General features: G+C 43.0%; 1 protein-coding gene across 6 annotated transcripts in view; it reads right to left on the bottom strand.

The window, feature by feature from the left end:
• Positions 1–13594, bottom strand: part of gria4a (glutamate receptor, ionotropic, AMPA 4a) — a 93799-nt gene that overhangs the window by 46200 nt on the left and 34005 nt on the right. For all 6 annotated transcript variants that reach the window (XM_029445765.1, XM_029445766.1, XM_029445767.1 and 3 more), the window contains exons 3-7: positions 8424–8663; positions 4841–4893; positions 4459–4590; positions 1771–1824; positions 923–1081 (exon numbers count right to left, since the gene is read on the bottom strand). In XM_029445765.1, the coding sequence (XP_029301625.1) occupies positions 923–1081; positions 1771–1824; positions 4459–4590; positions 4841–4893; positions 8424–8663 (638 nt within the window). The remainder of the gene's footprint in view (positions 1–922; positions 1082–1770; positions 1825–4458; positions 4591–4840; positions 4894–8423; positions 8664–13594) is intronic.

Raw genomic sequence — 13594 nt, 5'->3', positions numbered from 1 at the left:
AAAAAGCTGTCCTCTTAAAGTCGTGGGATAAAATGACAGAAATATGTTGCTTCTCGTGTGCCTCTGCCTCCCCCCCCCCACTTTACGCCCCTGTCCCGCATATCGAATGAGAGCAAACAACTTGTAAAATGCCGCATAAGCTTTGATGCTCGCAGTACTACGGTGTGAAAATGAACAAGCCTGGGTTTAATTGCAATCCACATGTTTACATATTGCGTCGTTGGTATAAGAGCAGCGCAATGTGAGGCCGGAGCGGTTGTTTGGATAAGCTCCAGATAGAGAGTGATGGCGGGTGGATGCGCTCAGAGCAGCTCAGCTGCTGGCGGAGGAGCGAGGAAATTAGCAGGAAAGTGTGGATATGCATGCATCACGTTAATCATAGAGGAATTTATGTATTCAATCATAGTAGGATCAGCCAATTCACCTTTCCAACATCCTGAGGTCACACTCTAAATTTGCTAAGAAGCTGTACGAAATGCACCATGTCACACTTTGAATGGTTCAAATGCGGCGCAGCACATGCGTTACCTGTGTGAAGAAGCAGTACATTTGGCTTCTGTTGTGATTTCAGGTATAAAGAACAATTTACATACTAATGCAACCATCCCTAAATCTGTGTGTGCGTGTGTGTGTGTGTATGTGTGTGTGTGTGTGCGTGTGTGTGTGTGCGTGTGTGTGTGTGTGCATTGCAGAGATGTGTGTATTTGTGCACAATGTTCTGGTGTATATGTGAGCGTTAGCTTCATTTCTGCATTTTTGTTTCCTGAATAAAGCACCCGAGGTTGAATTAAGGCTACTGAACAGAACGACATGTCCATAATAAAACCCGCCATTGCACCTATTCCCAAATCAAATCTTTTTAAAGTAGCGGCAGCTCTTTCCACTCCTAATATTTAAGGATGGAACAGCATATTTATATCACCTTAGGTGGGCTTTCAGATCCAGGGTACTCTCTCTGATCCAGTTTGTTCCAGCGCTGCATCAGTTTAATAACGATAGGCCTGCTGAAGTCCACCAGCTGGAAACCAGTCACGTTGGCCCCGCCATGCATGAACCTCTCCAGAGATATGTCCTTAAATCCCTGTGAGACAGACAGAGAGAGAGAGAGAGAGAGAGAGAGAGAGAGAGAGAGAGAGAGAGAGAGAGAGAGAGATGGAAAGAAAAGGTGAAATGGGGATGATGCAAGCACAGAAAGAGTGGGGAAGTGGACTACAAAATCCTCCGATATTGTGTGGACCTTTGCTGACGAATTATACTTCACACACTCTAACAGTTTATCTGATTATTTATACCCCTACTTAATATGGAGTGGCTTCCACAGCTGAGAGAGTGACTTCATGCAGAGCGACACTTCGTAGGGAAGTGGTCGTGGAGAGAGATCCATTGGGGAACGAGCCAGAGACAGAAGTAGAGAGAGTTATGCTGGGTTGATGGATGCTAATTGCTAAAAGCCTATCTATCTTGACCTGAGCTCGCTGGACCCTTTTTCACCGTCCCAGAGAGAACTGCTGTGGAACAGATTTTAGAGATTAAGGTTGAAGCAATACTTCAACTACTAAAACGAGCTGCGGCAGCTTCCTGCAGCTCTGACTTTGTTGAGGAGAAACAAATGTATTCGGTCTGAAGTAAAAGGGAAACTATGAAACTGGCAAACATGGTTTGTTTTTTCTGCTTACCGAAGTAGGGGTAAGTAGAACACAAGAAACAAGACATTACCCCAATACTCTACCAAACATGTCAGAGCAAAGCAATGCCATCAAAAGTTCTTACCAGGTTTGCTACGATGTAATGGTAGCCTTTTACATGTTTCCCCACGCTGACAGCCTGGAAAAGAAAAACAGAGAGAGAGAGAGAGAGAGAGAGAGAGAGAGAGAGAGAGAGAGAGAGAGAGAGAGAGAGAGACAGAGAGAGAGAGAGAGAGAGAGAGAGAGAGAGAGAGAGAGAGAGACAGAGACAGAGAGAGAGAGAGAGAGAGAGAGAGAGAGAGAGAGAGATAATACATCATTTCTTTGATATTTAGTTTTGCAAACATGTAGGATTCACAATTAACGTATGAGCCATTGAGTTAACTTGCAAGAGGACTTAAAGTTAGTTTTAATTTAGTTTAAGGAAGCAGGGCAGGGGAGTCAAACTACAAGCAAAGGAGACTCCCTCCCGTCTGTGGCTGTGGTTATATTCTTGTACTGATTAAAAGCAGAGGGATTGATGAGCCTGTGAGGACCGTGGTTACAATGCTGGCGCACACTCGTAGCCTCATGGAACATTTAAAGACATTCAGCAATGTGTTGTCTGGGTAAACGCTCCGTTAATCTGTCTGGTCCCGCTATAAAGTTGGCATTATAAGAAAAACAGAAAAATTAGATTGTTTATATGCAGCAATATAGAGTGTGTTCAACTCTAATCTGCAATATAAATGTATAAAATAAATGTCCCTGTCTGGTCGAACTTCATATAAAAACCCTGCATCTTGCAAGAATGATAGTTTAACATTAAAAACAGACAAAACATTCCCATTTAAAAATACACACAAAATGATTAACAATTTGTTTTGCAGATATATTTCCATACGTAATAAAAACACATTTTAAAGGTTTCCCAAACAACACCATTATTAAATTCAGGCAACTAAAACAACACAACCTCATCTACAATGTTCTTTTCCACTTCATGTACTGCCAATAGATGTGCTAGATGAAAGTGATGTGATAATGCATGGCTGACGGTATGGCACAGTAGTGAAGTCAAAAAGTGTATTTCTGCTCAACATCTAATTCTGTGAGATCATTTACAAAGGAGGAAGAAGCATCTCCATATTAACAGGGTGCCTAAACATAATTAATAAATTGCTCACATCTTTATCTCTCTGTATCTCACCCACACATATCAGCAGCTATGTACTGACACATACAGATGCACACTCTCGCACACACACACACACACACACACACACACACACACACACACACACACACACACACACACACACACACATCGCAGCTGGCAGGGGCAGTCAAACAGAGCAGTCTCTGTCTCAGAGCAGGGGCACTTGCCAATGCCAGCACTGCAGAGCACTCTGTGTCGGGAGTGTGTGTCTGTGTCTGTATGCCTATCTCAGTATATACTTGTGTGCGTGTGTGTGTGAGTGTGTGTGCATTTCTCCGTCTCTGTTCACTCTACAACAGAAGCCAATTAAGAAACTGTCTTGTCTGTCGATCAGTCTGGGATGTTGCTTCTGGTGTACGTTTGAGTGTGTGTAGCTGTGTGAGGTGTTGATGTGTATGTTTATTTGCCTCTAGCTCATATAATGCATTGGTGTGTAGTGTATTTTTACGGATACGCATGCATGTGTGTGTGGGCACGAGTGTTTAGCTGTGTGTGTGTCACTGAGTTTGTCAGATGTGCAGACATGGTGGCAGAACCAAAGGGATGTTACACTGAAATATGAGTGAAAGGGTGCACACACACACACACACACACACACACACACACACACACACACACATACACACATACACACAACCTGTCAGAGCACCCCCATCAAGCAAGACAAAAAATCTAAAGAACTTAGACAAGCGTAAGGAGTCTGAGTGTGTGGCTTCATATACTGTATGTATGCAGTTATATTTTACTGTGTGTTTGGGCTCAAAATCTATATCTGATCGGACAGTATGGCGCGCTTACTGCAATCATACACTGATGTAGCGGTTGGGGAAGTCACATTTTTCACTCCACATTATGAACTCCAGGGAAAAACAAAAATCTTGTTTTCTCTCCAGATGTCAGAAAGCATAAGGAGTGTTGTTGAAACTAGCTGAGTGAAGCAGACAGCCGGCAGACAGACACCACCAGCAATACAGCGGGGGAAAAAAAACAATACGGGGTACTCTAATTGGCAAATGTAATACTTACTTTGAATTGTTAAAAAGGTTCTGGTTTTAATTACTTTTCAAGAAGCTTACTCTATTGTCTGTGGTTTAATGTGTAAAGAATGCCATTGTGGTGTGTTTGTACCTCATTATTAAGCGTTAAGTGCTGTTCAGTCATGTAATATCTGCCCTGCGTGTAAGAATCTCAGTAACAGTAACAGTGCCATATAAAACTATAGTGTGGCCTCCATATGAAGAAGTACCTCATGATCTAAAATGCTGCGGGGTCCTTCAGGTTCCAGATCAGTGTCAAATATCATCCTGTGCCTGCAGTAAGCTAATAGTATCTTGTGATCTACTGTATCTAGGGTCTATAGTGCTCAGAAATGCACCGTGTGATGTACAGCAATAAACAGCCACACATGACCACAAGCCATGTTTAATTTAAATGTAACAGTTCATTTCCATCATACCAATTAGACTGTTTATGATCAGTGAGTGTAAATGTTAAGGAAGTAAGATGGGTTGATGACTAACTCTGAATACTGCTCTTATAATACTGCGTCATTGGTTAGCATTATATTGATATTACCTGTTCTAGGATGCTCTGTAGTCTCTCAGGCTCCAGGTCAATAACATACTTTCTCTCCTGACGTCGGTCCAGGTCCTCTAAGAGTCGGCGGTACGCTGCCTCATTGAAGCTCTCCACACAGATAGCACTCACCTGGGTTAACATACATACAGGGAGTGTATGTAAGAAAAACAGCATGTAGGAATAAGGTCACGCATACTAACCACAAGCAAGTTCACAGTTGTGTTTGAAGAATTAACTACAAAAGCAATGATGTAATTATGTGCGAGTGTGGTTGTGTAAATTACACATGAGAGTGTTCTTGCGTGTGTGTTTTTCTGGCCTGTTTCCAGGAATGTGTGTGTGTGTGTGTGTGTGTGTGTGTGTGTGTGTGTGTCCTGACCTGCCATCCGTTCTGCCCCGCTCTCTCCATAATTGCCTGCAGGATTGCATAACCTAGACAACAGAGAGTAAAAAAAAGGAAGGAGAAATGGAGAAAGAGAGAATTAACGATGTGATAGGGAAGAAGCCGTTCTTGGGATGTGGAGTAATTGTATTTTGTGAGACTTTTGCAGGTAAAACTTAAATCCACACCAACTTTAAAAAATAAAGCACGGCAGTATTTGCAAAATCTTTTCCGGCAAATTCATCAGCCCATGTCATTTACTAAAGCCTGATACCCTGATGTTTTTGTCTTCAAACGCACCTCAAGCAACTGTCCTCTCTTGTATGTCACTTTATCTACGAGCCCACAGAGCTTATCAGGACAAAGAGTTATGTGCCGAAACAATAGAGAGTGTTGATAGTGACATTTCATTGACATTAAACTTCTCATTGCCTCTTGTTCAGTAGTGAACTTTGATTGAAATGCACTTCATCTGATAACACGCTGCCACTTCAATCAACTCATCAATTTTATAGCCGGAACAAAATACAGAAAGGACATTTCTTTTCCCACACAGTGATGGAGGTTTTAATAGGGTGAATGTGCCTGTCGGCGTAATATAGGTGAGTTTCACATTTAATATGATCCCATGAGCAGCCGGTGGCAACACGAGCGATAATGAATGAAAGTATATTACATCGAACAGCTGTCGAGATGGGTCATAACAAGTGGAATAACTAAAAAATAATGAGAGACAACTCAATATCACGATAATAATCCTTTACAATATTGGCACATAGTTGCTGCATTTATTAAATCATAATAATGGTAGTAATATCTATCAAACCTCGAAATATGTTGTTATCTCGGGAAATAAAATATAAAATCTCACAATTCACTCAAATTTACATTTGTACACACAAGGAATTACAGACCCACACAGCAGACGTGACACACAATGACACACGCAAACACACACACACACAAACTGCAACGCAACAGTGCCAATTGTTACCCTGTTTTCTTTTTCTTTTTGTGGAGGCAGCTATTTTCCGCTTGAGTTGAAACAAAAAAATCTCCGCTGAAGCCTCAGTAATCACAGTGTGTATGTGTGGGAATGTGTGTGTGTGTGTGTGTGTGTGTGTGTGTGTGTGTGTTTCTGTGCGGAGTGTGTATTCGTCTGTGGTGTGAGATTGTTCTTTCACCTTTCCAGCCTCAAAAGTGATATTGTTAAAAAGTGTGTCCATGTCCTAAAATGAATGTATGTGTGTTTTCAGGTTACAGTGGTCTGTGAGTTGTTTATGTACTTTCTTTTGTGAATTTATATCAATCTTAAACGCTTGCACAGATGTACATACATTAATATACTGTATGTGAATGTATGCGTGTGTGTAAACATCTGTCTTTGTATGCTCGTGTGCAGGTTTCTGGACATATCTCAGTGTGTGTGTATGTGTGTGTGTGTGTGTGTGTGTCAGCAGGCTGTCTGTGGAGCAGAGCGGAGCAGGGAGCATAAAACAGATAACAGCGTTACTGCCCATTTTCCAGCACATTACCGGCAGCAGGGCCTGATGGGAGCCTATAATGAAGGGCCCTGCCTTGGCCAAGTCAAGGGTGAGCACAGCCCAAACTCTACGCATCCATCCTCCGCTCCACTTCTCCCTCCTTTCTCTCCTTCATCATCCCCCATTCCTGTAATGTGCTAATGTATCTCCCCAGAGGGTTGTGATCCTGTCTGTCCTCTTACTCCTCCTTCCCGTCCTTTCTGTAATCTCCCCCCTGCCTTCCTCCACCGCCTCCCATCTACCTCCACTTTGTCCTCCTCCTGTCTCTTACCTCGTCACCTTGTTCATCTCCTCCATTTTCTCGCACCTGTCTTTCCTACTCTCTCTCTCTTTTGGCTGTTCCACCAGCTCGCCTCACCTAACCTCTCCCTCTTGCTCCCCCTCGTCCCTCCTCTTTCTCCCTCTGCTCCCCCTGGGTACCAACCCAGACAACCAGGACCAGAGGGAGGCTGGCAGAGGCACAGACAGGGCACACATAACTACACACACACACACACACACACACACACACACACACACACACACACACACACACACACACACACACACACACACACACACACACACACACACACACACACACACACCCAAACACAGACACACACCTATGCAGCTCACTGATTCCCTAACACGCCACAATACCATGGTCTGGGGACTCTGCGTCATGTTTGACCTGTGTTTCTCTCCCTGTGGCGGGGACTTAGTCTGTGTGTGTGTGTGTGTGTGTGTGTGTGTGTGTGTGTGTGTGTGAGAGACAGTGTGAGAGAGAGAGAGAGAGAGAGAGAGAGAGAGAGAGAGAGAGAGAGAGAGAGAAAGAGAGAGATAACGTGCCAAGCATTCCCATGACAGTGGTTAGAGGCCGAGGGCGTCAGCTGTGCCTGTCCACTAACTTACGTGCACTGCATGATAGGATAGTTAAATTGAAGGCAGGTGAACACGGCAAGAGTCGAGGCCAACCCTAGTTTCTGGCTGAAAAGTGCCAAATTACATTCTTGTTTGTTCCTTTGTTCTCTTTCAACAAGAAAACAAGGCTACATTTGGGAGTTAAATTCAGGCCAAATCATCGCAGGCAAAGACCTTTAAAAAGATTCTTACGATATTATAATATAGTTGGCAGTGTGCCATTTCAAACTGAACTCAAATGAATGGATAATTATTCATGCAAAAAAAAAAAGTATTTGGAACTAGACTCATTTGGAAATCTGTTTTAATCTTCCATAACTGAGTGTTTATTTTAGGCCCAGCGATAGAAGACAGCAGATCCACCCAGTTAGCTCTTGTTATCAGACTTTACTAATCTCCAGCGTTGCCATAAGGACACAATGTCACTTAGACAGTTCTGGTACGTAGAGAATGCAGACCATAATACTGATATACAGCCCCTTTTTCATTCCCCTGCAAATCCCTCTCTGAACTGTCTTACAGGCAACAAGGAAGGACAACGGAGTAGATAAAAGATGAGAGATTGCAAGAAGAAAATGCTACTGAAGTGCAGCACTTCCATGGTAACTGAGTTTTACTAATTAAAACGCTCTTTAACTCACTACAATCATGCACTTTCCTCCTTCAATCCCTGAACCCTGTGACTAATGATGACTAATGTATTTTCTCTTTTGTACTTTTCACTGGAGACTTCACTATGAGTTTAAGAACAACACTGGTCGTGGGTACTTATGTTTACCGCTGAGTTGAATTGCTCTTGTATACTTTCTTTTTGAACTTATTGTCTTACTTTTCTTTATAAACTTATCTTACTTATCTCTCGCTTTGTGTTGCTGCAATAACATCTGATCTTGTTTTATTATAATCTTAGATTATAAAAGGAACAATCAACTTCAAGCTCCATCAATAGCGCTCAATGCATCGTGGATTTCTATGGATGTTTAAACGGGTTCATTTGGAAATCCATTTCAAAACCCCTGTATGTGTTTGGTAAAAGATATATTTATGGCAATGAAATTGTGAGACATTTCTTATTATTCTGGAACACCAACTCTTCATATAACTTGTTAGCGTATTCTACATTGTGCATTTACCTCTGTCTGTGTCGTAGAGGAAGACAAATCGACTCCAGTCGTAGTGGTCCAGCAGAGACAGCAAAGCACCTCTGATGGACGGCCGGAGCTGCAGGGTGAACTGGGCCTCTCCTTCGGTGGGGAAGCTGGGCGTCACTAGGCTGATGTGCAGGGCCCCGCAGAACGACGTCAGCGTGTTCACCGAGCGCTTGTCGTAAAGGCCGAAGATCGCAAAGACCCCCCTCGAATACTGAGAACAGACTGATGTGAGGAGGGAAGAGAAGAGGAGGGAGGGGTGTTTTGGGGAGGGATCCAGATAGGAGGAAGGAAAAAAAAAGTGGCGAGACATTAAGTAACACAAACACAGAGTATACTTAGTGCCACTGTTTTTGAGAGCTTTGCAAATGAATGAAAAGAAGAGGATGGAACAGAGAAATACACATGTTCCTTAATTAAATTCACACTGTGGAAATGTGGCGCAACATGTCAACTGTTTTAATGAGTGACAGCTTCGGATTATGTCAGCCATACCTTCTCACTCCTAATTAGACCCACAGACAGCACTGTGGTGTGCCAAGGGTTTACCAAAAGAAAGGGTAATGATATCGAGATAAATCTTGAAATTGCACAAAAGCTTTATTTAATCCATAACAACACGAGTCCCTCTCTGCGTCGTCATATACATATACCAAAACATATGTAAATATAAAGTACAAGCACACACATTTGCACATTCATGGGTGGGAATCAGAATAACCTACAAGCCCCTGGCAAGCAATATAATTTTTTTTTGACTGCCACAAAATCATTCCCACTAGCCAAAACTGGCATGGCTTCTTAAGGCCCTGTCACACATATCCGTATGACAGAAACGTATGCCGGCGCATACGGAAATTTGACAGAGTCCAAATACGTCCAACTTTTCATCAGATCGGAAAAGTGAACATATACAGATACACATGTCTAACCTATTGATAGAGCATCACTTACTTATACAAAACGTATCAGACGAATACCCAACGAATGCATAAGATCTACAAAAATATGACGTTTACAAAATATCGGCAACACGCTGGTGTACGTTGATATAAGGTAAGGTACAAGTAGTATTCGTTAAGAGCTCACTGTGTTACGCTGGGGTACGTTGTTGAACCCTGATGTTTTGAGCATGTTCAAAATTACCGGACGTACCCGACGTGTGCTTCATAAGATATGCAGACGTGACACATAAGTTACGTGACGTTAGACATACATGAATACAGAATACGAACGTGAATATTTACCTACGTAAATACAGTACGTGAATACCTACGTGACTACGTTAGAGGAACGTTAGATATCGGCTACGTCGGCTGACGGTGAATCCTACAGTCAATGTATTGATAACGAGTGGATAACCTATTCCTACCCTATGTTAAGATGATGCCTGACGACGGAGTAACTTATTAAACGTGTTTCTACAGTACAGCTAGCGTTCAGCATGTTAGCCGTTCTCCAGCATCAGCATGACGTGAACCAGATGTCACTTTTCCAGCTCCGTTGGCCAGACGCTCTGATACGTTTTTAACGATCAATGTTTGACACACGTATAATAATTTGTTATGTATTCGTTATGTATACGTCAGCTACAACACCACTATAAAGTAAAAGAAAAGTTGGACACATTTTGAGCTCATTTTCATGTTTCATGCATTTCTGCCATACGGAACTGTGTGACAGGGCCTTATGTCTGGCGTGTTCGGCGTAACGTCTGCGTCCTTCAAACGATCACAACTTACCCTTAATTTAATCAACCTATTGCCAATATTTCGTATGCGCCGGCATACGTTTCTGTCATACGGATATGTGTGACAGGGCCTTTATACAGTTGTTAAGGAAATTACAGTCAAATAATCCTTAGAGTTTAACATCCTTAAATTCCATCCACACACACACACACACACACACACACACACACACACACACACACACACACACACACACACAAAACCCTTGACCGAGCCGCGAGCTCACTTCAAATGTGAAGTAATTTCTCCTCCACTATCTCATTTCCACAAAAATCTCTCCTCTGCTACGATTTGTCGCTCATCAGTGCGACCCGACCGAAACTGTGTTTGAACACAAAAAAAAAAAAGAAGCTTTTGGGTGTGTGAGTCGGAAAGTCGTGCAACCGAAATGTGCACACAAACATGTGCTTCGCTTTCTAAGGACTCAGCAAATGAAGTGACTCCTCCACTCATTTCTCTTTTTACGCTCTCTAATGGTTCTCTTTCTTTCATCCTCTTATTTCATCCCCTCCTTTCTCTCTTCAGCCCCATTCATCCTTTCAGCTAGATTCTTTCAGGCAAGCATGTTTTGAGCCTGAGCTCTATCCTGCGTCATAATTCACTCTCCACCCTGTAATACGTCACACTGGAGTAAACAGCAAGCCAGGGGGACTGCAGACTTTGCTTTTGGCAACTACCGGTCATCACTCTGTAACCTTTTCTCCCTCTTTTGATCTCCTTCTGCATCACTTCATCTCATACCTTTCACCCTCTCTTCTGTTTTCAAGACATTGCATCCATCCTCTCTCTTTCAGCCTCCAAAATCCACTTTCCCTTCATCTCTCCCCCTCTCTTCCTCTGTGACTGCCTCCTCTTTTCTGTTCCTCCCTCGCTCCCTCCTCCTGGGACTCAGAGTAATTCCATTATCAGCTATAAGCCTCGGTGGGGGTATATACTGAGGGAGATGCAGCTTTGACGCTTTGGCTTGTGGCAATTAAACAAAGCCGAGGCCCCTGCACCCAGGAGGCGATAAGGCAGGGGTTTAGCCTCAGATTATGACAGGAGCTAAATGTCTTCAATTCAGAGAACTAGCATACTACGTACGTAGCATGCGTCATTCAGCAGGAGCTGAGTCATTGCGTCCTTAAAGTCAACAAACTTAGTGCCTTCCAAGATGATTTTCATGGCATTTCCAGGTTTTATTTGGTACTTCAATGCACATAGCAACATGACCGGAGAGACGGTTATAGAGAGGAGACTGTGTGTGATACACTATGATATATTGTACAGTGCAGTACCTGGAATGCACAAAGGTGTTTACACTAAATTATACAAGTTGACATCATAATAAAGTGCTAAGAAGACAGAAAATTAACAGCGAAATAACAAGGCATGAAGCGAACAGCAAGCAGAGAGAGTTTGGTAAGATGTGCGCATTGATTCAGATTGAAACATGCGGGGAAAATTATACCCGGCGCTTATTGGTAATGGCAGCTCTCGGCTGAGAGAAATGGTGTCCTTAACTGTCTCTAAGGACAAAGAAGAATCAACATACAGTTGAATTTCTTTGATAGCAGTGTCATGGCAAATGCCATTTCCTTGCTTTCAAGTTAATTTGCGTTTTTTGGGACCAGCTGTTTTTGGGCTCAGAGCAAACATGGAACAAAAGCAGCAGAACAAAAAACAAAAGCATTGCACATGAAGTGATGTAGAGTGGAGCACTTCTCCCAAGTCAACTGATGACTTTCTTTTCAAACTTGACTGAAACTGCTGTCCTAGATGCAGTTTGTGACATCACTGTCACTGTTCACCCACCTCCCGGGTCTCCATCAAAACTTAAGGACAAAATGAGAGTCTTAATCCCAAACCATTCTATTTTTTAACAACACAGAGACATCTGCAACCATACACACAGAGGCCCAGAGCACATAACAAACATCTATGTATGTCTCATTCTTCCCTGTTTTTCTCTCCCGTCGTTCACCTTCTCAATTCCCTTATTTTCCATCTGTGCCTCCTGATTCTGTCTTTGCCTCTTTGACTCCCACATCTTTTCTTTCCCCCATGTTTCCCTTTCTGATGTACGTCTCCACGGGCTTGTTTCTCTGCAAACCCCCCCCCCCCCACACACACAACTACCACCCCGCCGCAAGGCTGGAATGTGCCAGACAGTGGCGTCATTGTAATAAAGTGTGTGCTAAGCTTGCTTCATAAAGCTTTAATGAGAGGAGGGGAATAGCGGCAGGGTGCATCATCACCACAGTAAAAGCAGCGGACACAATCAGTCTCCTGGGACTTCCTCTACCTCTACCTCTCCTTGCCTCCCCCTCGCTTGTTCTCGCAGCATCTCCATGTTCGATTTTTTTTTCTGTCTACGCTCTCCTGTCTTTTTTCGGGCACTTAATTGTTCACTCTGTCTGTCAAACCGCGCTCGTTCTCCGCACAGACGTCTCCACAAATCTCTTTAAAAAACGACTCTCCTTTATCTGCATTACTCTATACAGTATATCAAGCCTCGGCATCCTCCTCTGCAGCGTTCCCTGCCTCTCTCTGATTCATTTCATTTGTGTCTCTGTGCGTTCAGCAAGACCTCTCAATCATGTGCACACTCGGCACATCACTTTATTACTTGTTTTTTTCAAATTCAATTTGTTCCATTTGCATAACAGGGAAGAAAATATGTTGCTCAAGCATTACAATACTTCCCATACAAATATCTTAGCTGTCTTCGCTTCTCTGGTATTGTTTCCCCATGTGTCTCCCATATATCTCCCCTCCCTCTTCACCTCTCTCAGCATAATGCTGCTGTCTGTAGCCCGGCTGCTTGTTTGTATTTCACATGACAGCAAGAACAGATGCTCACATGTAAACCTGCTAGTGATTTGACTGTCACTGCACGACAGCACAACAAGTAACACACACTCGCTGACATACATTGTCACTTTGTACACAGAAAAGCATATGTCCCCCGTCCTCCAACGCCACAACTTTTAAGACGTTCAGTCCTGATGTTGCAGGTGTCTCTCACCTATTAGTCTCAACAATAACCCTCTCGCTGTTTAGACATTCTCCAGACAGCCACATAAACGCCACACACACACACTCAGTGAGTTCTCATTACCTGCAGGTAAAAAGCCAAGATAAAAGAAGCAGCCGAGTAAGAGAAGAATACAAACTAGTTTAAAAGCATAACATATTTTTCCTGGCATTGCCCTGGGCTACCTACAGTGCAGCACAGTGATACCTGGAGGAAGGAAGGTAAATGTCAATAATAAGCTTTTATGAGCTATATAATTAGAGAGAAATCTACCGCCCAGTGGCTTACACTGACATTTCTCATTTAAGGCATTTACAGTAGCAACCTCGAGGGAAGTAGGCTCATTCATTCATTTTTAACGTGTTTCAGCATTGCACAGGATTTCACAG

The sequence above is a fragment of the Cottoperca gobio genome, chromosome 13 (genome assembly GCF_900634415.1).
Source record: "Cottoperca gobio chromosome 13, fCotGob3.1, whole genome shotgun sequence".
NCBI lineage: Eukaryota > Metazoa > Chordata > Actinopteri > Perciformes > Bovichtidae > Cottoperca > Cottoperca gobio.
Note: the sequence above shows the minus strand (reverse complement) of the source record. Positions and strands in the feature narration are given on the sequence as shown.